General features: G+C 60.1%; 3 protein-coding genes and 1 long non-coding RNA gene across 5 annotated transcripts; 1 reads left to right on the top strand and 3 right to left on the bottom strand.

Annotated features, from left to right (window-relative positions):
• Positions 1-1,243: 1,243 nt before the first annotated feature.
• Positions 1,244-8,074, bottom strand: CDK5RAP1 (CDK5 regulatory subunit associated protein 1). The gene is made up of 13 exons (XM_066978026.1): positions 7,695-8,074; positions 6,901-7,004; positions 6,406-6,440; positions 5,559-5,659; positions 5,162-5,372; positions 4,207-4,327; positions 3,673-3,903; positions 3,321-3,418; positions 3,152-3,207; positions 2,905-3,035; positions 2,643-2,792; positions 2,073-2,213; positions 1,244-1,925 (listed from the first exon to the last, which is right to left on the bottom strand). Exons 1-13 carry the CDS (start codon positions 7,927-7,929, stop codon positions 1,851-1,853), a joined length of 1,689 nt encoding a protein of 562 aa, XP_066834127.1. The 5' UTR covers positions 7,930-8,074; the 3' UTR covers positions 1,244-1,850.
• Positions 7,004-12,359, top strand: LOC136786470 (uncharacterized). The gene is made up of 2 exons (XR_010825195.1): positions 7,004-7,150; positions 7,181-12,359. It is a non-coding gene; the product is annotated as an uncharacterized lncRNA (long non-coding RNA).
• Positions 8,332-21,852, bottom strand: LOC136786468 (bactericidal permeability-increasing protein-like). Its single transcript, XM_066978028.1, has 15 exons — positions 17,971-21,852; positions 16,918-17,032; positions 16,253-16,381; positions 14,797-14,952; positions 14,389-14,452; positions 12,669-12,732; positions 12,109-12,200; positions 11,785-11,961; positions 11,518-11,577; positions 11,127-11,294; positions 10,708-10,775; positions 10,524-10,572; positions 10,104-10,167; positions 9,487-9,563; positions 8,332-8,950 (listed from the first exon to the last, which is right to left on the bottom strand). Exons 1-15 carry the CDS (start codon positions 18,083-18,085, stop codon positions 8,897-8,899), a joined length of 1,452 nt encoding a protein of 483 aa, XP_066834129.1. The 5' UTR covers positions 18,086-21,852; the 3' UTR covers positions 8,332-8,896.
• A 512-nt stretch (positions 21,853-22,364) lies between these two features.
• On the bottom strand, positions 22,365-26,298 carry LOC136786469 (mitochondrial tRNA methylthiotransferase CDK5RAP1-like). 2 transcript variants are annotated; one of them, XM_066978029.1, is made up of 3 exons: positions 25,822-26,298; positions 24,998-25,101; positions 22,365-23,770 (listed from the first exon to the last, which is right to left on the bottom strand). In XM_066978029.1, exons 1-3 carry the CDS (start codon positions 26,054-26,056, stop codon positions 23,330-23,332), a joined length of 780 nt encoding a protein of 259 aa, XP_066834130.1. In that variant the 5' UTR covers positions 26,057-26,298; the 3' UTR covers positions 22,365-23,329. The 2 variants fall into 2 exon arrangements, with proteins under 2 accessions (XP_066834130.1, XP_066834131.1); XM_066978030.1 differs by having other exon boundaries at positions 22,365-23,702.
• Between the last annotated feature and the right edge of the window lie 117 nt (positions 26,299-26,415).

Here is a 26,415-nt window from a genome sequence, read left to right as displayed (position 1 = left end):
CTCCTCGTTAGTCTCTCACTCTTAAAATAATGATTGTAAAAAGACCACAGCTGGCTTCAAAGCTGGATGGAGCGGGGAGGGCACACTGAGGTCTGCACTTTTCACTAGGCAATAGGTGCTTGTGGGGAACAGCTCAAAACAAGCAGGGAAAGGCACTTGTCAGCCCTTTTCACGGGGTCCTGGCTTGGGCCACGGTTTCAAGACGCACCAGAAAGTGTGAGCTGAAGGAGATGCTACAGGGCTGTTAAAACTGGGCCACTTAGTGAAACAAACACAGGTTGGCTTCGGTACCCGTCACTGCTGAGGGATGAGGTTTATACATCCTGCCCCTTCCTTTGGTATTTGGAACCCAATAGCTTCTTGCTGCCTCTTCCTTAAGAGCCTGCTGGTCAAAGGCTTACACTCACCGGACAGCAGAGGTCTAAGACTTGATTTGTGAATTTGGGCCTAAGACACTTTCCCATGTGGAGGCAGGATAGCACAATGACACATTTGTCACCACCTCAAAACCCACACTGACCAGTGCTGACCATGCAGATTCACTTCCATGAGAATCAACTCTGAGATAATCAGCAAAACATTTTGTTTCTTAAACTAAGGTCTAATGAACATTCAGTGAACCATGCTGGTTTCAAAGAGATTATATCCCAGACAGAGCTGAACAGGAGAGAAGACTATCTAGCAAAATGCCTACGTGCTTATTTAAAAATTCTGCAAATTCATGCAGTGACTGCTCTACTGAGTTGATCAGCTGCTCCTTCAAAATCTCTCTGGACACTCTTTTACAATAATTTCTTTTAGTTGCATGATAATCAATATTAAAAGTTGTGATTCTGTCTCACGTCTCAGAAGAGAGTTTGCTTACATGTGTAGGTTGCACACACTTGCTTTAATTTAGCAGTCCAAGCTGGAATACGACACAATGCAGCCACAGTTAACTGCAGGCTCTGATAAACATAAGGAACTGTAAGATGCACTTATGAAGTTATTGGCCTTTAAAATTGGCACAACAATTTCTTCCTTCTCATGAACCAAAAGGGAAGGACATACCACAGGACAGGAGTACAATGCTGTAGCGAAAGATTTAACAGGCTAGAGAGATAATGCTGATGTGGAAGCTATGTCCTTCCAGTGCTTTCCCTTAGACCTGGAGACAGGGAAAACCTAGAATCAAATAACACCAGAACAAGGGCAAGGCTGCATTCCTTCAGCCTCAGATAAAACAGATTAACCACCACTCATGCTCATTAAACAACATTTTATATTCCACAGTTTGGTGTTACATTCCATCACAAAGGCACAGTGCAAGTTCTTACTTCCCCCTTCCAAACATTTTTCAGTTGAGGAATTTATTATTTGGAAAGAATTCATCACAATCTTCTCAACAATCTTGTTCTTCAAGTTGTTCATCCCTTCGGCAGTTCTCCTGCGATTTTCCAGCAGTTACTAGAGTTGTGTTTTCTAGGTTCTCCCAGTTTTTGCAGCTCCTAAATTCAGCGGAGCTATGAGGAATGATCTGCCCTGCAGACATAAATTTCTCAGGCTGGGCTGCGTTAGAGGACAGGCCTGCAGCACTTCAAGGGTGGGCCAAGCCTGACAGCAAGTGAAAACACTAGATCACGCAGTACTTGGGTTTGGCGCATCCATGCACAGCTTCCATCCCTTTTGTCTACAAACTTGCACAGATCTATAGGGGGCAGGTTGTACCCAAAATGTAGATATGCCTAATATATATAGATAAAATACAACACATCGCTGTTTCTGCCCCATCTCCACCTGTCCAAACTTTGTTGTTTCTTCCTGGGGAAAACGTGCTACTTTTGAGTTATCCCTGCTGCCACTGGACAGTGTCACGCTGTAGAGCAGGCAAGGGTGGTACGACAAAGCGGAACTCCCTTCAAGGTCTGAGAACTGGCAGAGGTCACCTGAAAGAAACAGCACAACATTCCTCAGGAACAAAAAGGCCGAGGAGGATCCATTCTAATTTTAGGCTCTCTGGGCAGCAGCTCTTGTAGGAAACAGCACTGCGCAGAAAAAAGAGCCTAAGGAAACAAGAATTACAGGCAGGTCACCTTCACCAAAACATAGTCCCCTGGCTGGGCTCTGACCAGAGCCTTGCAGCCTGCGGCATCCTTTATCTCGGCATCAGGGAAGATCACTTTGATGTTGCCATCGTTCCTCCCACACAGCTCCGAGGCAGAGCGCTTGCTGGGCTGGAGGGAAGACAGGGAACATTACCTGCATGGCAATAGCTCTGATTCACTGCTGGGTTTCATTGTATCAGAAATTAATTGAGCACTATTGTCAGTATTAAAGTCCACGTTCCACACTTAAGCAGGACATGTAACAAAGTGCTATGGCAGTCCGATGCCTGCCTTTGTATTTGGACCAAGGATTTTAGAAGCAAAGTGGCTAAAGCCCTAAACCAAAGGGATTACGAATTTACTTGGCACCACTTTTTGCTCAGCTCAGTGCTCTGGAAAACCAGGCTGACCACTTAAGTGTGTGCACGTGGTCTTGGAGTCTCCGGCTTGTGTGGGGAAAGATGAGAAGTGAAGGCAGAAGTGATGACTGTGGTCTATAGCCTAAGAGTCTCTTGTACCACAAGACGGGAGAACGACAACTGTTTCAGGCATGCTCACCCCTTCCACCAGCACCAGCTGAGACTGGCCCACCATCGCCTCATTCGCTCTTGCAGCCTCCTCTCGAAAGGCAGCAATGAGCTCCTCCAGACGCCTCTGCTTTACATCTGCAGGCACATCGTCCTGCAGCCGGTGATAGGCCCGGGTTTTCTGTAAACAGACAAAGCAAGTGCGGCTTTTCAACAACCAGACAATCTGAGATCAGAGCCAGGTCTAACCAGCAGATGTACAAAGACTCTTCTTCGTCAGGTCTTGCACTCACCTGTCTCATGCTGTAAGCGAACAGGAAGCCGACGTTGTAGCGGACTTCCCGCAGCAAGGACACGGTCTGCTGGTGATCTTCTTCTGTCTCCCCACAGAAACCCGCAATGAAATCACTGCTTAAACTCACTCCTGTCACAGAGACACAGACCTACAACTCACTCGAGGAAGAGAGGAACATTTCACTCAAGAAAGGACAGTAAGATACAGCCGTGCTGAGCTCAGATCAGCCCAAAGGGAGTCCTTACCTGGAATGGAGTCACGCACGTGATGTACCAGCTCTAAATATGCTTCCCTTGTGTATCTACAATGAACAACACGTGGATTTGCTGATCAGAAAACCCAGATGTTGGTGAGGAGAAACCAGCACCCTAACTCAGGGATCAGCTCATCGGGCTCCCCGTGGCCATCACTCACCCTCGTCGCATGGCCTCCAGGACTCGTGTGCTTCCACTCTGGGCTGGGAGATGAAGCTGTTTGCAGACGTTGTGTCGCTCCTGGATAAGCTGCAGGACCTGTGATGGGCATTCGGGAGACAACGTCATGGACAGCTCAACTCTACCAGAATGCCAAAGCGAAGAGTCTCCCCCAGGTAAAATTCAGCAAGTTGAAAACCTGCCAGCTTTAGCACACACATCCCCCTTCCCAGGAGCTGCCGTTCCCATTCTGTGACTCTCTGGTTCCCTTTGGGAAGGGAGCACAGCCCGCATCTAGCAGATCACAGATGCCTGCCTGCAAGCAGAGGTCCAGGTATTTATTTCACACTTGCCTCATCAGGAAAATCCTTGGGGTGTGGAGAAGTGAAACGGATCCTCATTTCTGGATCAATTCTGGAAACCTGGTCTAGGAGATGCGCAAAACGCAATCCTCCTGGCTTAGCTTTGTAGACGGTGCTAAAGCCACGACTGAGGACAGGGGCAGCAGCTGTCTGAAACTGCACCTCAGACATATCTCGAAAGCTGTTGACATTCTGACCCAAAAGAGTCACTTCTTTCACCCCCTACAAAGAGAAACAGAGAGGAAAAAACATAACCATACAGGACTGCACTGTTTGTCCATACAGGAGCTGCGCTGGCAGCCATGGTTCTGCTTTTACTTGAGGAAGAGTCCCCAGGGGGAACCCTCCCCTGCCCTGTCTGTCTCAGAGCACTGCAATGGAAATCAAACAGCAACTGGAGGAGCCCTACTGCAACGTTGTCTCCAGAGGCGGAGGCTGTGTCATCAGTCAGAGGTGTCACTGAAAATACGGTCACTGAGAACCAGCCCATGATTTGGGACAGGTGGGAAGCGAGCTCTGCCTCACCTGATCTGAGAGCATCTTCACTTCCTGCAGAATGGAAGCGATGGGGCGGCTCCTTTCGCGGCCACGGGTGAAGGGCACAATGCAATAGCTACACATGTTGTCACAGCCCCGCATGATAGATCTGCCGGGAGGTGAAGCACAGGTCACAATACGATCTTGCCGGAAGAGTCATCCACGTGGCATCCTGCCCTGCTTTGGCCTGGCCCAGCACTGCTGCCTTCAGCCAACTTGTCTGCAGCACGCACAGCACCAACTCTGAATGCAGCTTTGCAGCTTTCCCTTACGCACCATTCCCATCAGAGCTGGCTTCTACTTACCCCCTACCTGACACCTCCTGATTTTCCACGCACATTTCCAAGAAACTCGGAAAGCAACTTATGGGATGCAGACTTGCACTGCAATGTGGCAGTGATGACAGATCCTTCCGCACTCTGCTCCTCCAGAGGGTGACAACTGTCCCTCTGTACGCTATGGCCACACTGAGCAGAATCTGACTTCATTGGTTGGGAATCTGATTATCAAATCCAGACAAATGGAAATAAACCCCACAAAAACTACAACGCACGGAGCATTAGAAGAGTTATATGTAACCTGGGACAGCACATAGCAGAAGGCAGGGGATGAGAGAGGCACAAACTCAGAAAGGCACAAACGTCAGTGGGACAGGAATCACTCGGTGCAGCAACAGGCTTAGACAGCCAACAACCAACATCCTCAAAGGCCAGTAAGAGGAGCCTGCAGCCAGCCAGAGCACAGGGCAGTCTCTCCAGGGCCCAGTCGCACAGCAAAGAGACAGCAAACAGAGTCCAGTAAACTGGTGCCTCTGGGCTGCCGGGAGTGAGTGCGGCCAGGCACTGTCTGTTTTGGGTAGCTGCTGTCACTGGCACGTCTGTTCTGGACAGCAGTATTTCCAAACAAAAACCACAGAAACGTGCACAGGAAGTAAGGTACTTACACAAATGCTGTCGTGCCACCTGCGCTAGTCTGGACAGGCAGAATATCTGCGTAAGTCTCATCCAGCGACAGCAGGACGTTAGCAGCTTGCTGCCCAGACTCAGCCACGGCCAGCAGCCGAGGAAGGTCACGATACGCGTCGGGGCCCGCCACGATATCGACTAGCTTCTCCCTGTGCAGAATCTCCTCCTTAAGCCTCTCAGCCATGCATCCTGCCACCAAAGGAGAAGGGTCCTTGTGAGGACGTGCCCACCCTCGGTCAGCCTGCCGCACCCCTTCGCTACCTGCTTTCACCCCGCGGAAAAGGCCTGATGCCACCAGAGGGGAGAGGAAACGCAGCGTGATGGGATGTGGCACAACAGCGCGTGCTCCCCACCGCCGCACAGCCCAGCAGGTACCTAGAATCCCGATGCGGAGAGGCGGCCGATCCTGGTGCCGCCGGGCTTTCAGTGCCTTGAGGTGCCGCAGGCGATTCCAGATAGCCTGCTCAGCCTTCTCCCTGGGAAGCAGGAAAGCAGGGGTTAGTCCCATTGCTGCACTTCGACAGTCCTCCAGCTCAAAGCGGCTCAAAGCAGCTCAAGTGCTTTCAGGGGAGAATTGAACTGAAGACAGGGAACCAAGAATCATCCTCCTGATGGATCTGATGGTACGTGGAAGCGCTTTCTGTGCTGTGTAGATTATGTCTTGACTTATCTGCTGCTGTTTTGCTTGCTTAGGAACCTCAACGCTTCAGAAACAACTCCCACACTAAGCTCTTGCAGAGAAAAAGTCTGCCTTAGCCAGCAAAGACCAGCTACCTTGCGAGGGACAGTGCACGTTCAACATCTGCATGCAGGAAAAAAACAAGCAAAGTTCCCTATACATTTTATCCCAAATATACCCTAAATCGGTTTCCCAATTTTTTGCAGTACAGGCCTTGTACTAAAGAGAAAGGCACTTCAACCGAACACAAGAGTCAAAAAGTAAAAAAACAAAAATCATCCAAGCACAAACGTGTGTGAGTCTCCCACTGCCCATGAGATAGAGACACAGCGTACACTACCAAGGAGCTTTATCTCACTCCACAGTAATTAATTGCACAATTAGCGTTATGTATCATAACATCAACTAGCTCTGGCCTAAGCTAAATGGGCAGTTTCACATCTGCCTGCTGTTTTCATTACACAATGTATTTATCTCCTCAGTTTTCAAATTGCAATTCCTTTAAAACCATCCAAAAAACAGCAGTGACAAAAGTTTCCTTACCTCACAGAACAGGTAACAAGCAGAATCACATCTGCCTAGATTGAGGATGACAGAGAAGGAAGGAGAAATTGTAAAAACTGCACACACAACCTGAACAAGTAGACTATAAAACTCACTTCACTTAGCAAAAAGGATCTGTCTAAAAACACTCTGAGTTTCAAAGACCAAAGTTGCAAGAAAACTTAGCAGAAAACAAGCAGAGCCTTCCACAAAACAGCACAAGTAAATTCAGGTGAGGATAAGTCAGGAGCATCCCACTGCGTCCAGTCCCCCCCCAGCTGAGAGGGAACCCAGCAGTTTAAAGGAAAACAGAACAAAACAAAAACCCTGCAGCTTTCTAGCAGGCTTGTTGAGTAGTTTCCTTCACCGCACACAACTCATACTGCACAAATCCCACCACCCTGTGGGACGGCACTCAAGATAAAACCTGGGACTCGGTGGCGGTGTGAAGCTCTCCCAGGCCTGCTTTACAGAAGAGCTGCCGAGGCACCTCACCTCATCCACGTCCTTTGTCCTCGTGTAGCCGTTCTTTTGCAGGATAGCCCAAGCGATCTCAGTGTCGTTGACGTTCATCTGGCAGCCATAGGTCTCCAGGTACACTGCAACAAAGACAGAGATGGGGGTGACGCAGATGTCTGCCCTGAATCAATCTCCCGTTTACAAGCTCTTTCTGTGATCTCCTCCACGGGAAGGAAGCTGCAGTCCCGCAACAGGCGAGCCGCAGAAAAGGCGCTTTCCCTTCCAGGCTATACAGAAAAGGCGCTTTCCCTTCCAGCCTATACAGAAAAGGCAAGCCAAAATTAAAGCAGGCTCTGCTAGCGGCACTGGGAAACCCGAGTGCCTCCGAGCACGTCGTTCCAGCACCAGAGGCCTGGACGGTGGCTTGCGGAGAGGCCGAAGCTACTGCGCTGCTCAGCCCCAGCACTGGGCGCAACGAACGCCCCTCTCCTCCGGGCGCTGCGGCCTGGGAGCTCTGCCCCAGCTGCTGCTGGCACCCGGGGCGTCCCGGGAGGCACGGCGCAGGCCGCTGCCCTGCGCATCTCCGTGGAGCGGGGACGCAGCAGCGAGCGTGCGGCCGCCGAGCTGGCCTCCTCCTCGCGCCGGGGCCGCTCTCAGGGCCCGCAGCCCCGCAGCTCTTCCGCCGAGAGCCCCACCGGAGCTCCGGGCTGGCCTCGGCCTGGCTGCCAGGGCCGCAAGGGCCCGGGGCCGGCGGTGCTGGCAGGGCCGGGCCGGGCCGGGCAGGGCAGGGCAGGGCAGGGCAGGGCAGGGCAGGGCCCGGCGGCACCGACCTGTGCCGGGCCCGGCGGCAGCGCCCCGCTCCGGCTCGGGCCGCGGCTCCCCGGCGGGCGGCGGCACGGCGGCGGCTCTCAGGAAGTGCCGCAGGTCCGGCCCCGCGGGCAGCGCGGCCCCGCGCCCCCCCGGCCGCTCGCCGGGCCCGCGGCTCGCTCCGCGGGCGGCCCCGGGGCTGGCGGCGACCGAGCGGAGGCGCCCGGCCGCCCGCAGCACGCGGCCCCAGCCCGGCATGGCCGAGCCCGGCGGGGAGCCGGGGCCGGATCGGGGACCGGGGCCGGGGACCGGGGACCGGGACCGGGACCGGGGACCGGGGACCGGGGACGGGGACGGGACGGGGCGGAGGCGGCGGGGGCCGGGCCGGGCCGAGCCGAGCGGCCCCGGTGCGCGCCGCCAGCAGCGGCCCCGCCGCGTCCCCGCCCCGCGGCCCCGCGTTCCGCGCCGGCACCGTTCCGGCGGGGCTGGCCCGGCCCCTGCGGTTCCCCCCCGGGACAGGAGCGATGAAGGGAGAAGCGGGCTTGTCCGCGCTGTGCTGTCAGGCGAGGGGCACGAGGGTGTCCTGAAAGGCCCTCCCGGCCACCTCTCCGCCCCGCTGGAAGGTGCGCGAAGGGGGCTATAACAACGCGGTGACACGAGTGATTTCCATGTGGTATTTTATAGAGAGGCTCAGAGCGGGGCGCAGCCTCCGCGAGGGCGCTGGAAGCCCCCCGGCTGAGCAAGGCTTTGTACAGCACCGCGGGGAAGCGCTCGGTGAAGGTGAAGCACGTGCAGGAGGGGAGCCGCCGCCGCCAGGCCTCGGCCCGAGCCTCGGCTCTGTCGGCCCCAGCAGCTGGTGGTCGGTGGCTCCTCGGGGCCGGGGCAGGAGAGGGCCCAGGACCCGCAGCAGCGGCGATCTGGGGTGGGCGGGGACCCCCGCAGCCCGTGGCCCCCTCAGCCCAGCCCGGGCCGCGGGGCTCGGCCCCTCGGGCGCTTCTGGCCCTCGCCTGCGCGTCTGCGGTTTGTCCTCTGGCTGCTCGGGCTGGGGCGGCCGATGAGTCACGTCCTGGCAGAACCGTTCGTTCGCTGTCTCGGCGGCGGGGACGGCGGGGGGGAGCCGGGGTTGGGAGCCAGGGGCGCGGGATGGGAAGCGGGTCCCCTCGGAGGGGCGGCACGGGGCGGGCGAGAGGGGGGCGTTGTCGGTGCTGAAGGTCGCCTTGGTCATCTATCTGCCTTGCCTGGGCTGGTAGTGAACGTTTGCTCCAAACAGCAGGAAATTCTAGGAGAAGGAGAGAGGAAGTCTGCGATGCGTCCTTGCAGCTGCTTTGCTGCTGGAGCCGGCCCTGCTCATCACCCGCCCGCTTTGGGGAGGGAGCGTGGGCATTGTGCTTCTGCCATCCTTGCTGGCTAATTTTAGCTCCGGAGGGGCTCCGAAGACATTTCACAGCCACACCCCGCCATAAACATCCAGCATCCAGTCAGTGGCACTCCTCCGGGGCCTCCCCAGGCCTCCCAACGCGCAGGATTCCTCCCTCCTGCCTGGGTCCCACCGCACGCAGCCGCGTCCTGGGCTGCAGCTACTCAGCCGCCACACGCAGAGCCCCGTCAGGCTCACGGCTGAGCTGCCCCGGAGCTCTGCTGACTATAAAAAGCGTCGTGGGAAAGTCAGGCCCCGGTCTTAAAATGTGCAGAACGCAGCCCTGCCTGAGCCACCGCTGTGCATGAAATTTGCTTCATCCCCCTTCTCGGGGCACCTCGCCTGACCCCCGCCTCTCGGGGGCGAGTGGCAGGACAGGCTCCGGACCCTCCACTCACCTCATGAAACTGCACGAGGAGGTCGGAGAGCTGTACTTGGGCTGGCAGTGGCAGAGGGAAGCCCTTACCTAATCTCTCTGGAAAAGAAAACACACACGGCTGTGTTGGAACGAGAAGCAAGAGGGAGCAAGGGGCTGTGCAAAGCTGAGGCCACTTCCTACCCCCGGCCCTTCCTTTGCCCCCCCAGGCCCTGGGAAGGCAGAGGGAGCTCCTCCAGGCTACACTAAGGTCTGGGGGCTTCACGTTGTGCTGTGCCCCTGGGGCCCCTGGCAGCCTCCGGCCCCGCTCTGGGCTGATTTGTTCAGCTGTAATGAGAAGCAGCGGGCGGGGGAGAGGGTCTGGAACGCATTAGGATGTGTGTCAGGCTCATTTTTTCCATTGCGTTCACTTCTGGATGCGTGTCACAGTGCGGAGAGGCTCCCGCACTCGGTTACCCGCAGCCCTCCTCTGCCAACCCCAGACACGCCAGGCGCTGCTGCTGCTGCCTCCTCTCCGCAGGTTTTACCTTCTGAGCAGGCCTGGCAGCAGGGGCTCAGTTAACAAACTGGGCCTGCCCTGACAGAGTGACCTGACTGGTGTCTGTTCCGGCAGCCCCATTCCCCTCAGCACGTTATTACCATTAAGACGTGGGAGCAGGACACTGGAGGCAACTATGTTCATTATTGACTGCATCATTTTCACCTGGAGATGCAGAGAGAGGGAGAAGGAAAAGAGCCTTAGTCTGTGGGAGAGCAGGTGACCAGATCCCAGAGGATAATTAGGAAGAGTAAAATAAAGGAGAAGCTGGGATGGGTGCGCACATCACCAGAGACCTGCGGTTTTGTCTGGGCCATGCTGGTGGAGTAGGAAGCACAGGGGTGAAAAAGGGGATAGTGGCCGGCTCTGCTCCCTCGCCCAGTCTCACAGGCTGGTACGGGAGGTGCCCGTGGGGTCAGCATCCCTTGGTGGTGCGTGCGAGGGGGTGAGTCCCTTCCTCAGCACCTGGCAGGCTCCCACCTCCATGCTGGGGTCTCTGGTCATGGTCAGGGACAGCTTACCTTGAAAGTGCCAGTGCCGACATCTGAATGCTTCAGCGTGAGCTTCATCCTGTGCGGAGAGAAGCGGTGCTTTGCAGTGGCAGTGCCCTTCCCACTCCCTCCAGCCGCAGCTCATCCCCTCTGCCCCAGGTCCCCATCCCCGGCACCCCCCTCAGCAGCAGCTTCACCGGGACCTGCAGCTCACCTGCCCAGGGCCAGGCTCCCAACCATGCGGCCGGACCTCACGTCGGCGGTGGCAGACACGTTGCCTGTCTGGGGAAAGAGGCAGAGCTCTGGCAGTGCCCACCCAGCTCGCCCCGAAACGGGCGCAGGGGGAACGGCTCAGAGCAGCCCAAAGGCAGCCAGACCGCCCTGCAGTCAGGGCCCCAATCGCACCCAGCGTGAAAACCGGCGTTTGTGAGCTCGGGTATTTGTGCTGGGGTGCTCCATGTACCCGACTGGGCTGCTTTCAGGAGGCACCTCTCAGCAGGAGCACGGCACGGATGGCCCAGGATCGCCAAACACGACGGGAGGGTGCTGCACAGCTCGGGAGCTCCCACCTTTGCTCACTGAGGTGCAGGCAGCGCTCACGGGGCACCACAGCAGCCCGGGACCCCAACTCACCAAGCTGAGGAGGAAGAGGGGAGCCAGGCTGCCGTTGGGATAGATGGCGTAAGCCTGGATGTCCACAACAGGCTGGAGCGAGACCCCGTCTGGTCCGATGCTCAGGAACGGGGCGGAGGGAGCGGACAGCCTCAACTTCATCGGCATGTTGGGGTACATCTCGTCCAGCTGCAAAGGAGCAGGGAGAGGGGAGGAACCGCAGCACAAAACCTCCCGTGGCTCTGCAGCCTGCTGCTGCCGAGCTCCTTCCCATGCCAGCAGCCCACGGGGTGCAGGGATGCAGCACCCAGAGCACGGCCCCGCTGTGGCTCCCCCTCGCTGGGAACCTGGGGCTGGGCTCTCTGGGGGGCCGCCTCGCACAGAGCCTGTGCCGGGCAGGGCTGGGGCTCACCTGGGGAAGGAAGGCCGCGAAGGTGGAGGTGTTCAAACGGAATTCGATGTCCTTCGGGATCTGCGGGAGGAGCACGGTTACTGCCCGGCAACGCAGCGCGGCGCTGGGGCAGGATCAGCCCCTCGTGCACCTCGTGCGTGCAGCAAGGACATCTCAGCCCCTGCTCTGCGCCCAGCGCAGCTCCATGGGGAAGTGTGGAGGAGAACACGGCGCAGAGGAGCCCTGCGAGTCTGCCAGCCGCTGACCCATCCCACCTCGCCTCCTTACCATGGAGTCTGTGATTTCAAAGACCAGTGCCCCAGCCGTGTGGTAGGCGAAGCTGGCGGTGTTGAAGAAGTAGCTGGAGACCCCGAAGTAAACCATGCGGCTGTGATCGGGAGGAAAGGCCAGCGCTGGCGGCGTGAAGGGGATGGCGGTGTGCTGTGCCAGGGAGAAGCATTCGCCCTGGAAGGACGGGAGTGGGTGAAGCAGGGCTGGTGGGGCTCAGCCACGCTGGGGAACGGCGTTTGCAGGCGGTGACTGACCCCCGCCTCCCTCCTGCGCCCTGCAATGGCATCAGCCACACCGAGCTCCCCGCGGGCAGCCTCTCACCTTCAGGTCCGCATTGAGGAACTGGGCAGTGGCAACCGGGGGTGCTGTCAAGGAGTAATCGATCCCGACCGTGGTATCTATCTTGGCTGTGACTGCAAGACACGGGGCAGAGGGTGAGCGAGAGCCAGGAGCAGCTTGCCTCCGCTGACGCCTGGGCAGAGCCTTGCCCTGGCTTCCTGGTACAACAGCACAACAGCAGTTTCACATGCGTCTGCTTCTGTTTAGAAATAAAAGTTGCATTTTCCTCTTCACTCTGTTTCTCAGCCACGCAAACTAATTCCTGGACGCCATCCGGGTCCCCTTGCCGAGGCAGCCCGCGCTCCACCAGCCCTGGGGCACGGCTCAGGGAGGCTGCGTGCGGGTGCCCCATCTCGGCACCGTCTCTCCCTGTGGGAGGACTGAGTGCATGGTGACAACTCTGCTGTGTGGTGCTCCCCAGCTCCCGGCACGTGTGCGGAAATACAAAGAAATGGAGTGGGCACAAGGTAAAACACCATCCCCGTGGCCAGGAAACGCTAGGAAGAAATCTCCCCAAGCCCCGTGCAGTGCTCGCGCGGTACCTGGTACGGTCTGGAGGTAAGGCTGTAGGTATCTTCTGACAGAGCTACTCAGGCTTTCGCAGACCTGGGGAAACAAAGGCAAGGGAGCTCAGCAGCTTGGCTCTGCTGGGGCACACAGCCCCGGGTGGAAGCCTCGGGCACGTGCTCTGCTGCCCAGTGCTGTTTGTATTCTTTGCAAAAGCCTGCTTAAATAAAAGAGCACACAGTGACGTTCTTCTCTATTCATCAGGCAGTACTTAATTAAGTATCTGAGATACAGGCAGGGTTTATACCTGCAAACATCTGCTTACAGCAGGTTCCCCACACATTTTAGCTGCATTGAGGCCCTTTGAAGGATTATCAGCTGTGCCCTCAGACTTCCTACAGTCTCCGCTGGAATGCTTTGAGCTGAGCAGCCAAGACTTAGCAGAAGCAGAGCAACTGAAAGAGTTAATCTGCCCCTGAAGGGGCAGGAGCACTCCTACCTGTGCACCCACAAAGCACAGCTGTGGAGTTGGGGCAGCGTTGTGCTGCCAGGGGAGGAAGAGGAGGGACGGAGCCTTGGGCATGACTTTACCAGCAGAGGCCTGCTGGTAAGTTGCTTGTCCCCCTGCCTAGTAGAACAGAATCGCAGAATCATAGAATAGAGCAGGACGGAACAGTTCACTTGGAAGGGACCTACAGAGATCATCAAGTCCGTATTTGTCTGCGGGTGCTGGACCCCCAGGTCCCTCCTGGCCCCTGGGGCAGGGCGCTGCCCAGCCCCGCAGCAAGAGCTGCAGGTGCCCACAGGTGGCTGGAGCAAGATCGGAGCAGGGACAGGGCTGAGCAGGGTCCTGCAGCACTCCCAGCCCTGGCCTCTCCTCTGCTCCATCTCGAGCAGGGAGAAAGCCCCTGGAGAAACGCGTGTCTGGCGAAGGGGCTCGGCCGGGCTGCCGGGGCAGATTCCCCAGCTGCCTCCTTGCAGGAGATACCGCAGCATGAAAGCCTTTCTGCCCGGCCCCAGCCTCGCTCCTGCTGCCAGCCCATCTGCTGCCAGGGCTCCAGGTGGCCCCAGGCAGCACGAGATGGCGTCGGCCAGAGCCAAATGCGCCGCGGCCAGGACCCGACCTGCGGCAGGGTGGGATTTGCCTGCTCTCCAACTGCCTCCTTCCCGAGCAAGGTTCACGGCCGGGGAGGTTGCAGCTCATGCCAGCGAGCCTTGTAGTAATTATTGCTAACAGCTTGTTTCCATGTCTTGACGCGAGTCTCCCGCACGTAGGCTTTTGTACAGGGCTGAAGGTACCAGGGCTTCCCTGGTGCACCCCATTACAACAAGACGGCAAGCAGCTGAAATCCAGAGAAGAGGATTTCTAACCTATTGCTCCCAAAAGCACGGATGAGTGCAGGCCATTTAAAGGGCGGCTCTGAGCGGGTTTCCTCTGCTACAATGAGTTTGGCCGAGGCATAAGATCTAATTAACTGACCACATGGAAAGAGAAGTATTTGTTAATTGGGAACCAATTATACTGGGCTTTGGCAAACGCTGCAGGTTTAGAATCCAGCCCGAGCCACATGCTGCTATGGGGCTGCACTTAGCATGTGCCCATTCCTCACAGCTTCCACCAAATCAGCAATGTGCCCGCACGCTCTGGCCCTGCTTAAATCCGTCGGTGTGACCTGAGCCCTTGAAACGGCTGCTACAAGTGAGGGCTACAGATCACCAGAAAGCCTGGAGCTCTACCGAGCTTCTTTCACGTACCTTGTCCTCCAAGTTTTTCTTCAGTTTGGACTCAATGGTTCTACGGAAGAGGTTGTAAAGCCAACTGCAGAGAAAAACAGAGAGGGAGTCAATTTTGCTCTATCTCAGAGGATGCTGCAGAAGTATTTGTGCAGGGAAGGGAGACGCCGGAGCTGTGGGACACTGGGGAATGCCATTCCCATGCCAGGCTGGAGTCAAGCTTTGACTCAGGGTTTACATTTGCAAACAAACCTGCTCGTAAACAACTTGCATACAAGTCTCGTGACTGCCCCAGAACTTCTCCCTTAAATGTGCAACCACAGCAGGACAAACTCAGAGCAGATTCAAGCACCTACTGTGCCTGGCAGCCACCTTCCCATCTCAGCTGGGCTAACACGCAGGATTTCTAGGCCTTCACGGTGATGTTACCTCAATTTGCCTGAAAAGCGTACGCGGACATTGGAGATACTGGTGCTGCAGGCAGAGACATCAATCGTTGGCTTCCCAGAGGCATCTCTGCCCAGCTTCAGGGTGGTCTTGATGTATATGTGCTCCACGTTCAGGTTGAATGACCCATGGTGCCGGCTGCAGGGAGAGGGAGGACAAGAAAGGGGACAGTTGTCACCGGTGGGTCCTGGTGCAGGGACCCAGAGCTTGCAGAGGGGTCTGTCTGCCTCAGGCTCTGCTTGCAGTGAGCATCCGGAGGAGACCGAGAAGGCCTTTAAACTCAAGGAGACTGAATTTCATTGGAATATAAACTAGGCAAGTGTCCTGGTTTCAGTTAGGACAGAGTTAATTTTCCCTCCTAGTAGCTGGTAGGGTGCTATGTTTTGGATTGGGATGAGAAGAGCGCTGATAACATGCTGATGTTTTAATTGTTGCAGAGCAGTGTTTACACCAGGCCAAGGACTTTTCGGCTTCTCGCTCTGTCCTGCCAGCGAGCAGGCTGGGGGTGCAGCAGGAGCTGGGAGGGGACAGACCCAGGACAGCTGACCCAAACTGGCCAAAGGGGTATTCCATACCATCTGATGTCATGCTAAACAATATATAGGGGTGGCTGGCCGGGGTGGGGGGCCGGCTGCTCGGGGATAGGCTGGGCATCGGTCAGCGGGTGGTGAGCAATTGCATTGTGCATCACTTGTTTCGTACACATTATTATTAGTAATACTATTATCATTATTGTATTTATTTTTTTCCTGTCTTAATAAACTGTCTTTATCCCAACTCACAGGCATCACTTTCCCGTTTCTCTCCCCCATCCCAGAGAGGGAGGGGGGAGGGCGAGCAAACGGCTGTGTGGTGTTTAGCTGCCGGCCGGGTTAAACCACAACAGCAAGGTAGCCTTTAAACAGAAAGATCTGAAAGTAAGCAGGGGAGATGGCAGAGAGCGGGAGAGTTCACACACAGCTCTCAGCATCCGCCTAGCTCTTCCTTCCCAGCCCGTTTCACCCATTTCCGCAGCTTTCTGCGCAGCAGCACCCTCTGCACAGGCTGTTCCCGTGGGTGCTCAGGGGGCTGCTTCCCAGCCCCAGCCCAGCTCAAACAAGCAGGAGGGACCAACCCCATGTGCCCAGGTGCCACGAGAGGGGAGATGGCGCTCACGTTATCTCCCCAACCATTTGCGAGAGGCATGACCGCTGCCTGGCCAGCTGCGGGTGCCCTGGCATGGGGAGAGGGACCTTGCGGTGCTCCCCCGGGGTGGGACTAAAGCAGCTGCAGCCCAGCTGGGGGGGTCAGGACATCTGCAGGTAACAAAGCAAGAGCTGCCCAAACCACGAGGGAGGCAGAGGAGGGAAAAAAGCCTGCCCAGATCCGGGGAGGGAAATGCAGAGTGAGGGGCCTGAGCCAGGGAAGGGGCTGTGCGCAGGGACAGCCGAGTACCCACAGGAAGCGCAGCTTCACACGCCAGTTCCCGTCCAGCTCAGCAAAGGCGTTGGAGATGGAGACTTGCAGGCCCTCGTTGGGGACCAGGGAAATCTGCGAGTGCGGCAACTGGAAATTGCGAAGGTTCAACCTAACATATAAAAAATAAAATAAAATAAAATAAAATAAAATAAAATAAAATAAAATAAAATAAAATAAAATAAAATAAAATAAAATAAAATAAAATAAAAGCATGTGAGAGGGGGTGCCTCACACTGGGTGCCCAGCTGGGGAGGGCAGGAGTGAAGGCACCGTGCCGGCAGCATCCCCAGCTCCCATCCTGCCAAGGAACAGCACTGCGTGGGCAGAGCGGTGCCTTTGGGAGCACGGTCCCTGTGGCACCGTGAGAGCAGCTCCTCAGTGCTGGAAACCCAGGGCAGCAGCGGGAGGAGAGCTGCAAGGGGGTGGCAAGGAGCTGGGACCCCGGGACCCCGCAGCCTGGGCTCATGCTAGGTGGGTTCCTGAGGTGAGGCATCCCTTCACCGAGGACAGGGCCAACATTTTGGGAGCTGCAGGGCAGAGGACAGCCCTCACTGCTCCGGGGCCCCCTGCTCCCCCGAGGCCCTCCAGGCTCCCCGCAGGGGCCGGGAGGGCAGCAAGTCGCTCCAAGCCACTGGCAGAGCTCACCTGGAGATCTCGTAGCGCACCTTCCCCAAGACTGGGATTCGGGATTCACCTGAGATGTCTTGCAGCTTCAGCTGGGCCAGCTCCTTCTCCAACACAGCAACCCCGTGCTGCTTGGCTGCGGGGGCAAAGGGACAGCATCATGGTCACAGGCCTCCCAAGGGAGCCAGGAGCGTGCAACAGGCGCATGGCAAAAGGGTTAAAGGAAACACCGGTGGCCTGGCTGCTCTCCACTGTGCAAGCTGTTGCTGAAGCTAATCTTGGTGCAGCACAGAGCCCTGCAAGTGTGCGGGCATTGTCTGGTGTCTGCTCGCTTGCAAGCCCTGGGGAAGGTGGCAGCCAGGCAGCGCGGTGTGGCCAGGCAGCCGGAGAAAGGAGGAGCTGGTGCCGGCTCTCCCTGCCCGCCAGGCTGGCTCCGTGCAGGAGGTGCCCAGGCTCTGTGCTGCTCCGTGCCCGGTGCCAGCGGGCAAAGCCAGGTGGGGCCCCCGTCCTGGGGCGTGGGCGAGTGCTGCAGCCCTGCATCCATCTGGAAAGGGGAGTCACGTCCTCCTCTCCCGACAGCTAGCAAAGCCGCTGGGTAAATGAGCTGTTTCTCACACAGTGTATTTCAATCCATAACAGCGCTCCGCTGGAGCCGGGGCCCTGCCTGCCTCAATAAACCCAACACAGAGCCCATCCATCTCCGTCACCTCCCTCCTGGCACCTCCCCACCGCCTCCCTCCACCGCAGCTCGCTCCCCCGGGGCTCAGGCTCGGCTGCCTGGATGCGTGCCATGAGCACGGGACCGTCCTGCCCCACCAGCCCTGTGCCTCCTCGAGCCGGGGTCTCCCCCATCGGCACCTGAGCGCAGCCCCCAGCCCCCCGCAGGGTCTGGCTGCTCTGCACGGACTCGATGGAGACAGCGGCAGCGGCAGATGGGGACATCAGGCCGATGCTGCCTTTGGCACGCATGGCCGAGGCTGTCCCTGTCCTGCCCTGGAACTGCACGAGCACCCGGCTCTGCGCCTCCGCCGCCAGCACCTGCAAGAGAAGAGGGAGATCAGGAGCCGAACCCACCGTAGTCCAAGCCTGCCTGGGTGATCCTGACCACAAAGCCAGGGTTGGTGGCTCCAGTGAGCGCCAGGCCCAAAGCCAGCACCGTGCTGGCCACCAAAAGGCTCCGCATTCCCATCCTGGCTGCCCGACGCTGCCGTGCTGCTGCCTGGCTCTCTCTGCCCACACCGCCTTTATATCCACACCAAAAGGGGAACTGCGGACGAAGCAGGATGCAGATCTGCTTTTGCAGCCCACACGGGGCATCCCCTCAGCCTGGTGCTTCCTGCTTGGCCGCTGCCCCGCTCCCAAAGCAGAAGGGAAGGCCGGCAAGGACCAGGAGGTAACGGCCCCAGCCCCGTGCCAGGGGCACGCAGCCCCTCCCCACAGCAGCAGCCACCCGGGGCACAGACGAGCCGCTGGCTTCGGCTCCCTGCTGCTGGCCTCAGCTCCCTGCTGCTGGCTGAGTTTATGGGGCAGTTGTTTGCTTTTTGCCCTGCCCGGTTGCTTTGCCCTCCGCCCAACAAAGGCTGCCCCTGTCCTGCCCCGCGGGGCCCCTGCTGCACCCTGATAGCTGCCACCAGCACGACCCAGACCCATCCAAGGCACTGGTTGTAGCATTACCAGTGGAACAGCCTTGGGGCACAACAAGGGCTAAAGTTACGTCTTTTTGCCTCCTGCAAGAAAATCCCAAGTCGCCTCACACCCAGGGGCTGGCCAAGAGGCCCTCACCTCAGCTTGGGTGGCCACAACGGGGCTGAGGGGGGACGGAATCGAGGACTGAGGGGTGCCCGCACACCTCCCGACCCCAGCCCCAGAGCTCTGCCCAGCAGCAGCCATGCCCAGGAGATGTCTCTTGTACCACGGATGAGCGCCAGATGCAAAATTTCTGGGGTCCCAGGTGCCACAGCTCTTGGGCTCACGACGGGTGCACGAGGGGGTGCAGCGAGGCGGGGAGGCAGCAGTCTGTGGGGCAGGGCTGGGCAGGGCAGAGCCCCCCTGCTGCCTTGGGCTTTCTGCAGAGCCCAGCAGCCCTGCTGCTCCCTGGCCACCACTACGAGAGCTGGTGGAAGAAAAAGTGATTTAGAAGTGATTAGCTTTTATTTTCCTTTCTGGAAGCAGCAAGGGAAGTCCTCAGCAGCTGATGTGGGCAGATCCCTCCCTGTAACCAGGGAAGTCCTAGTTGCCAGAGGCAACATCCCTTCATTAAGCACTTGTGAAATCCAGCTATTGCTCAAGCACAGCGGCCTGGCATGACTGTGCCACGGAGCCTGGAGAGCAGCACCCCAGGCAGGGCCGCAGAGCCTGGGATGGCTTTGCTGGAGGCTCCGGCACAGGGAGGCTCGGTGCTGGCGAGACCGGGGACCTCAGATCCTTCTGTCTTTCTTCCCCGTAGTTGCAGGCTGCCTCGCCCGCGCGCGACAAGCGCACACCAAACTTGCAGACGAGGCTTTGGGGAGCAGGACCGCAGTCTCCATGTCCCCGAGCCGCCGGTTTGCTGAGCGTGATGGGTCGGCCCTGCCCCTTTGGGTCCGGCTGCTGGGGCTGTGCTGAGGCAGCAGCAGGAGCCCACGCGGGACCCAGCGGCCCGGCAGGCCGGGTGGTGACAGCGCCTGCCAGCACAGGGCACACGGCCCGGGGGAGAGCCGCGTCCCGCGGGATGCTCCGTGGGCTGCCTGGAGCCATCAGCACCGGCCCCAACACATCCCTGGTGCCCAGGAGCCCCAGGGCAGAGCTCGTTGTACACAGAAAGAGGAAGCCCAGAGCAGAGGAGAAGGTTCAAGAGCCAAAGCCCCGTTTCAGCTTTCTGCTGAGTCTTGCTCGCAGTGAAGGAGGAACTCCCCGGAGGCGCACGTTTGTGGCACGGCATCTCTACGGGGCAGTTTCAAAATGATATTTAAGACACTCAGGGTGAGCATTAAGGAACCAGAACCTCTTCCGTGAGGAGAAATGAAATTTCATGGGGGGCAGCATGCTGAGGAAGCACAAACACAACGTTTTCCTTCTGGCTTTGAGCAAGTTTTAAAGTTGAACTGAAAAAACACAGCATGAACCCTGACCAAACAATCCCATGTTTGTCAAGGAACAGTTGGAACCACTTCTAACACCCAACACTGAGGGCTAGTCCCGGCAGTGCTTCCTGCTGGGGGTGACAGCAGTGAATTAACTGCAAAGCCCAGCCCAGGAGCCTCTGCCCAGGGCCAGGGGCCACCACGGACGTCCCTGGAGCTGCAGGGATGTCACCCACACCTCTGCGAAAGGCCGCCAGCATCGGGGTGCCGGGGGCTGTGGCTCCAGCCCCTGTGCCGAATCACCGCCACTGCCCACCCTCACCTGCTGCTGTGAGCCCCCCGCAGCCTTCAATCCAGCAGCACCTCAAAATACAGTCAGGCAGCGTGGGGGCTCCCCCGACGCTGTTTTCCCAGCTGCAGGATCGGCGTGACCCAGCTCCGGCTGCTCCTGGGAGGCAGGGAAGGCTCTCGGCCAGCGCAGGGTCACCAGCTGACGCCAGCATCAAAGACAAGTGACCGGACACGCTCGGGGACGCAAGAGCTAAAACCAGGGGGGCGCAGCGAGAAGCGTCAATTTGCAGATGAGGACCCCGGGTGCAGGGGTTTGGCCGCAAGCAATGGGGCTCCCAGCGGGAGCTTGGCCCCCGGGACCTTCCCCAACACCGGGCTCACCACCCGCGCTCTGCCTCTGCCCCAGCGTCCTGGTGCTGTCCCAGGGCCCCCCAGAGCAGCTCCACAGCCAGGGCGTCCCCCACCCGCGGGGGGCTGCCAGCACCCCAACACGCTGCTCCCCCCCAGGGCACGCCGCCTCCCGGCACGAGTCTGGGAGCCTCGGGGAGACAAAAGGGGACGCGGAGAGCAGAGGGGGTGATTTTGCAGAAAAGTAAAAATAAAAATGCAGGAATGATGACCTCAGGCAGAGCCGGGGCTGGGGAGGGGGGGGCTCTGAATGGTGGCTCTGTGCCGCCGGAGGGGCAGGGCGAGAGGCCACATGCAGCCTGCCCCAGCAGCTGCTCGGGCAAAACAGGAGGTGGAGAAAGGGAGCCAAAGAGGAGGGTGAGCTCATGGGGCCAGGGGTCCCGGGAGGCCCCCAGAAGCTCTGCCCTTTGCTGGGCAGGCCTGGGCCCTGCCCCCCTGCCCCCCCACCTGGCTGTCCCAGGGCAGCAGGAGGGTGCAGGGAGCCGCTCTGGGGGGTGCGGGGCCGGACCCTGCCATGCTGGGGGCAGTCACAGGGCGAGCACCCCAGGAAAGAGGAACCCACGGCCAGGCAGGGAGCTGCTGGCCTCGGGGACACTGCAGGGCCCAGGGTGGGGGTCCCACCAGGGTCGGGGTCCCACCAGGCTTCACATCAGCCCGTCCTCTCTGCTCGCCCCAACTGCTGGTGCGGGACCCCTCAGCCACCCCCCGCCCGCCTGCAGCAGCTCTCCGAAGGCGCAGAGGCCAAAGCGAGTTCCTGGGCTCGCTTCAGAGGTAACCAGGCAATCCCAGGAAGCCAGAGCATGATCTCATGCTCCCTCCTACCCCACGCTCAGGGAATCCATAAAAAGGCTGAAGCAGACTATGTGAACTAACGCAATTAAAGGAGCAATTGGCGGCTGGTGGGGAAGGGAGGAGCTGGCCCAGTGGGCCCCAACTGGCGTGAGGGTTCCTGGGCAGACGGCTGGGGCCGGGGCCAGCTGTGTGCCAGCGTCGATGAAGCTGCGGCGGTGCCTGGGGGTCTGGAGCCGAGCAGGGGGCTGCAGGGGGCTGCAGTGGGCGCCCCGGCCCCGCTCCCCACGGCCGAGCCGCTGCCTGCACACAGCTGCTGGCGCCTGAGCCCCGCAGCGCTCGTGCTCTGCGCTGGCGACAAAAGGGCTCTCGCTTGCTCCCACGGAAATGGGAGGCAAACGCAGAAAGCCCTCCCTCGCGCCGTTCCTCCCTCCAAGCTCCCCAGCTGTACCTCCTCCCGCCTCGGCTTGTTTTCACAGCGTGTCCTTCGGCTGCTCGCTGATCCCCGGAGAAATCTTTGTTACCGACGCTGCCCCGGCAGCCCACGGCCCACGCTGCAGCCGGCCCAGCCATCCCCGCTCTCGTCCCCAGCCCAGCCCTGAGCCTTTGCCCGCTGACACGAGGGCGGGCACGGCTTCAGCCTGAGCGGGGAGCAGAGGGCAGGTGGGCACCTGGTGCTGTGCCCGGGGGACTGGAGAGCCGTGCCCAACGGCCGCGCTTTGCCCTGCGAGGTACCGGACCTGGGGCTCTGGCTCTTGCACCGATTGTTTTTGTCCGACTTCTGGCTGCCTGATCACCCGCTCTGCCCCCAGAGAGGTACTTTCCATGGCTGAATCATCCCAAAGAGCTGTCAAAGGCACTTTGCTTCTGCTCTACCTTTGGGCCAATCCAGAAATAAAAACTCGGAGTTCTGCGAAGTGCTCTCTTTGGCAGACACCGGCCCGTATTAATTTAAAAAGGGGAAATCCACCACAACCGGCGTACGCCTGCACGTACGAACACTCGCACACACGCGCTGTACGCACGCACGTGCACACGCCAGACTTTTGCAGGTCCCTGGTGCTGGGAAGGACGGCGATGGGCAGCGGGACGCAGCCGGGCACGGGGCTGGCCGGGGGCTTTGCAGCCCCGCTGCCCCCCGAGCTGGGCACGGAGCAGCCCCGGGCAGCGCAGCCCCGCAGTGGGGGCTCGGGGGGGGGGAGCGGAGCGGGTGGGAGCGTGGCCCCCGTGGGCACCTTCGCTCGTCGGGGCTGGCACCGCGACAGCTCCGCACCGGGACTGTGGGCGTCCCACGGCCACGGCACGGCCACCCCAGGGCCACCCAACGGCCACCCAACGGCCACCCCAGGGCCACCCCACTCGGCGCCCCGTGGCCGGGCAGCGCTGGCAGCCGGATCCACCGAGCGCCGCGTCCCACGGGCAGCCCCCGCTGCGCCCCCCTTCCTTTCCCTTCCCTCCCCTCTCCTCCGCTCCCCTCCCTCTCCTCCCCTCCGCCCACCCTCTCCTCCCCCGCCAGCGGGGCTCGCTCTTTTTCTTCTTCTTTTCTTTCTTTCTGTTTTTTTTTCCCACATTGACGCGGCCGCTGGGAGGGAGCCTGCCCGGCCGGCGGCCCGGGCGCGCCGATGGGGCCGGGGGTGGCGGCAGCCCCGCAGCGCCCGCGGGGCACCGGGACCTCGTCGCGGGGCACCGGGACCTCGTCGAGGAGCCACCAGCCGGGGAGAAGCCGCAGCGGAGCGGCGGAGCGCGGCGGGCCAGCCGCGGGCAATAAGGCAGCGCTCGGGCCCCGAGGAAGGAAGAGGGAAGGGACAGTTGTTGCCGCGGTCTCCCCCGGGCCCTCTGCCACTTCCCATTAAGCATGGTAATGCCTTCTGCTTTCCTATCCTTTACGCTGCCGCTGCCCCGAGCACCTGCTGCCCGCGCCCCGCGCGCCCGAGCACGAGGCTGGCACCGAGCGCGGAGGCGTCGGGTGGCAGCGGGCTCGGGGCGAGGCGTGCGCGGGGCCCGAGGGCTTCAACGTCCCTGCAAAGCTTGGGGTGCACCAAGCGGGTGCCGCTGCCCGAGCCGTGCCGGCCTCGCGGGCACAGGGACGTGCGGCGCATCCCCCCCGGGCCGTCCGTCCGTCCGTCGCCGCAGCCGCACGCGCCGTTGCCTCGGGCTCCCGGGCGATGCTGCGTTGAGCGCCGGCCTCCGGCTCCTCCGTGCCGGGGCTGTGGGTGAGCGTTTGCGTCCTGCCCTGCCAAGCTCGCTGATGGGGAGCTGCGGAAGAGGGAGAGGAGCTGTTGTTCACTGCCGGCCCGAGCGTTCAAAGCTCGCTCCCTCCTGAGCTGGGGAGAGGAGAGGGAGCGGAGTCACCCTGTGGCGTTGGGTGTGAGTTAAACAACTTCCCTGCACCAAAACACCAAAGCCCGGCTCGCCGTGTTGGTATAAACCACTTCTGGAAAATATGGGTATTTGGGGAGAAATATCAATCTCTATTTAACAGCACTTTGGCTTATTAAAATGGAAATAGCTTTGCAAATGTAAATCTCCTTATGCTCCCTCACGCCTTTTGTTTCATTCCTGCACTCCCTTGCAGCTGGTGGAGGGAAGTGGGCTAATTGGTTCCTTTTTGATTTCTAATCACTCCCTGGCCAGGCTCGCCTCAGCCTCTCGCACGAACACAAAGCTGCTGCGCCGTGTTTACCCCAAAAACCTCTCGCGGTGATGAAGTGCTTTGTGACACTTAACAAAAACATTTCTAGGCGTTCGAGGCCAAAATATCCCTCAGCGCAACCCGGGCTGTGTCTGGTGCCTCCATCAGTCAATACTTTTCTCCTGGCTTTGGCCGACACCGTCCCTGCTGCTTTAGGAAGTTCTGTGCGTTTTTATTCCATTGGCAGGAAAGTGGCTCTGTTTATTCAGTGGATCCGTCCCGTAGCAATCCACCTTGCGGCTGGGTTTTGATGAGGGCGATGAGATTGCCCCCCCTGGCAGCGGGGCTGTCCCCGCTCTGACGCCCCACTTTCCCCTGGCTGCGGGTCCACCAGTGCCCCCCAGTCTCCACGGGCTCGGCACCTTCCCCGCAGCGAGTGGCAGCCAGGCAGGACGGGGAGGGCAGCGTGGGGTCTCGGGGGACGGCATTGGGGTGTCAGCGGGTTTGGGACAGGGCTGCTGGCAGCGTGCACGCCCTCGCCCCTCCGGACCGCAGCCTGCACCCCCCACCCCTCAGAGACCCCCCTGCGGCTGCGGGGGGAACGGCCGGGCTGGGGGCTGCCCGTGGCATGGAGCAGCCCCGTGGCTCAGCGGGACCAGGCTTCTCTTTCTGATTTCTTTTCTGCGTTCAGTCCCCCCCCAGCTGAGAGGGAACCCAGCAGTTTAAAGGAAAACAGAACAAAACAAAAACCCTGCAGCTTTCTAGCAGGCTTGTTCAGTAGTTTCCTTCACCGCACACAACTCATACTGCACAAATCCCACCACCCTGTGGGACGGCACTCAAGATAAAACCTGGGACTCGGTGGCGGTGTGAAGCTCTCCCAGGCCTGCTTTACAGAAGAGCTGCCGAGGCACCTCACCTCATCCACGTCCTTTGTCCTCGTGTAGCCGTTCTTTTGCAGGATAGCCCAAGCGATCTCAGTGTCGTTGACGTTCATCTGGCAGCCATAGGTCTCCAGGTACACTGCAACAAAGACAGAGATGGGGGTGACGCAGATGTCTGCCCTGAATCAATCTCCCGTTTACAAGCTCCTTCTGTGATCTCCTCCACGGGAAGGAAGCTGCAGTCCCGCAACAGGCGAGCCGCAGAAAAGGCGCTTTCCCTTCCAGGCTATACAGAAAAGGCGCTTTCCCTTCCAGCCTATACAAAAAAGATGCTTTCCCTTCCAGGCTATACAGAAAAGGCAAGCCAAAATTAAAGCAGGCTCTGCTAGCGGCACTGGGAAACCCGAGTGCCTCCGAGCACGTCGTTCCAGCACCAGAGGCCTGGACGGTGGCTTGCGGAGAGGCCGAAGCTACTGCGCTGCTCAGCCCCAGCACTGGGCGCAACGAACGCCCCTCTCCTCCGGGCGCTGCGGCCTGGGAGCTCTGCCCCAGCTGCTGCTGGCACCCGGGGCGTCCCGGGAGGCACGGCGCAGGCCGCTGCCCTGCGCATCTCCGTGGAGCGGGGACGCAGCAGCGAGCGTGCGGCCGCCGAGCTGGCCTCCTCCTCGCGCCGGGGCCGCTCTCAGGGCCCGCAGCCCCGCAGCTCTTCCGCCGAGAGCCCCACCGGAGCTCCGGGCTGGCCTCGGCCTGGCTGCCAGGGCCGCAAGGGCCCGGGGCCGGCGGTGCTGGCAGGGCCGGGCCGGGCCGGGCAGGGCAGGGCAGGGCAGGGCAGGGCAGGGCAGGGCCCGGCGGCACCGACCTGTGCCGGGCCCGGCGGCAGCGCCCCGCTCCGGCTCGGGCCGCGGCTCCCCGGCGGGCGGCGGCACGGCGGCGGCTCTCAGGAAGTGCCGCAGGTCCGGCCCCGCGGGCAGCGCGGCCCCGCGCCCCCCCGGCCGCTCGCCGGGCCCGCGGCTCGCTCCGCGGGCGGCCCCGGGGCTGGCGGCGACCGAGCGGAGGCGCCCGGCCGCCCGCAGCACGCGGCCCCAGCCCGGCATGGCCGAGCCCGGCGGGGAGCCGGGGCCGGATCGGGGACCGGGGACCGGGACCGGGACCGGGACCGGGGACCGGGGCCGGGGACGGGGCCGGGACGGGGCGGAGGCGGCGGGGGCCGGGCCGGGCCGAGCCGAGCGGCCCCGGTGCGCGCCGCCAGCAGCGGCCCCGCCGCGTCCCCGCCCCGCGGCCCCGCGTTCCGCGCCGGCACCGTTCCGGCGGGGCTGGCCCGGCCCCTGCGGTTCCCCCCCGGGACAGGAGCAATGAAGGGAGGAGCGGGCTTGTCCGCGCTGTGCTGTCAGGCGAGGGGCACGAGGGTGTCCTGAAAGGCCCTCCCGGCCACCTCTCCGCCCCGCTGGAAGGT

This window comes from Anser cygnoides, chromosome 16 (genome assembly GCF_040182565.1).
Source record: "Anser cygnoides isolate HZ-2024a breed goose chromosome 16, Taihu_goose_T2T_genome, whole genome shotgun sequence".
Classification (NCBI taxonomy): Eukaryota; Metazoa; Chordata; class Aves; order Anseriformes; family Anatidae; genus Anser; species Anser cygnoides.
This window is presented reverse-complemented; position numbering and strand designations above follow the sequence as displayed.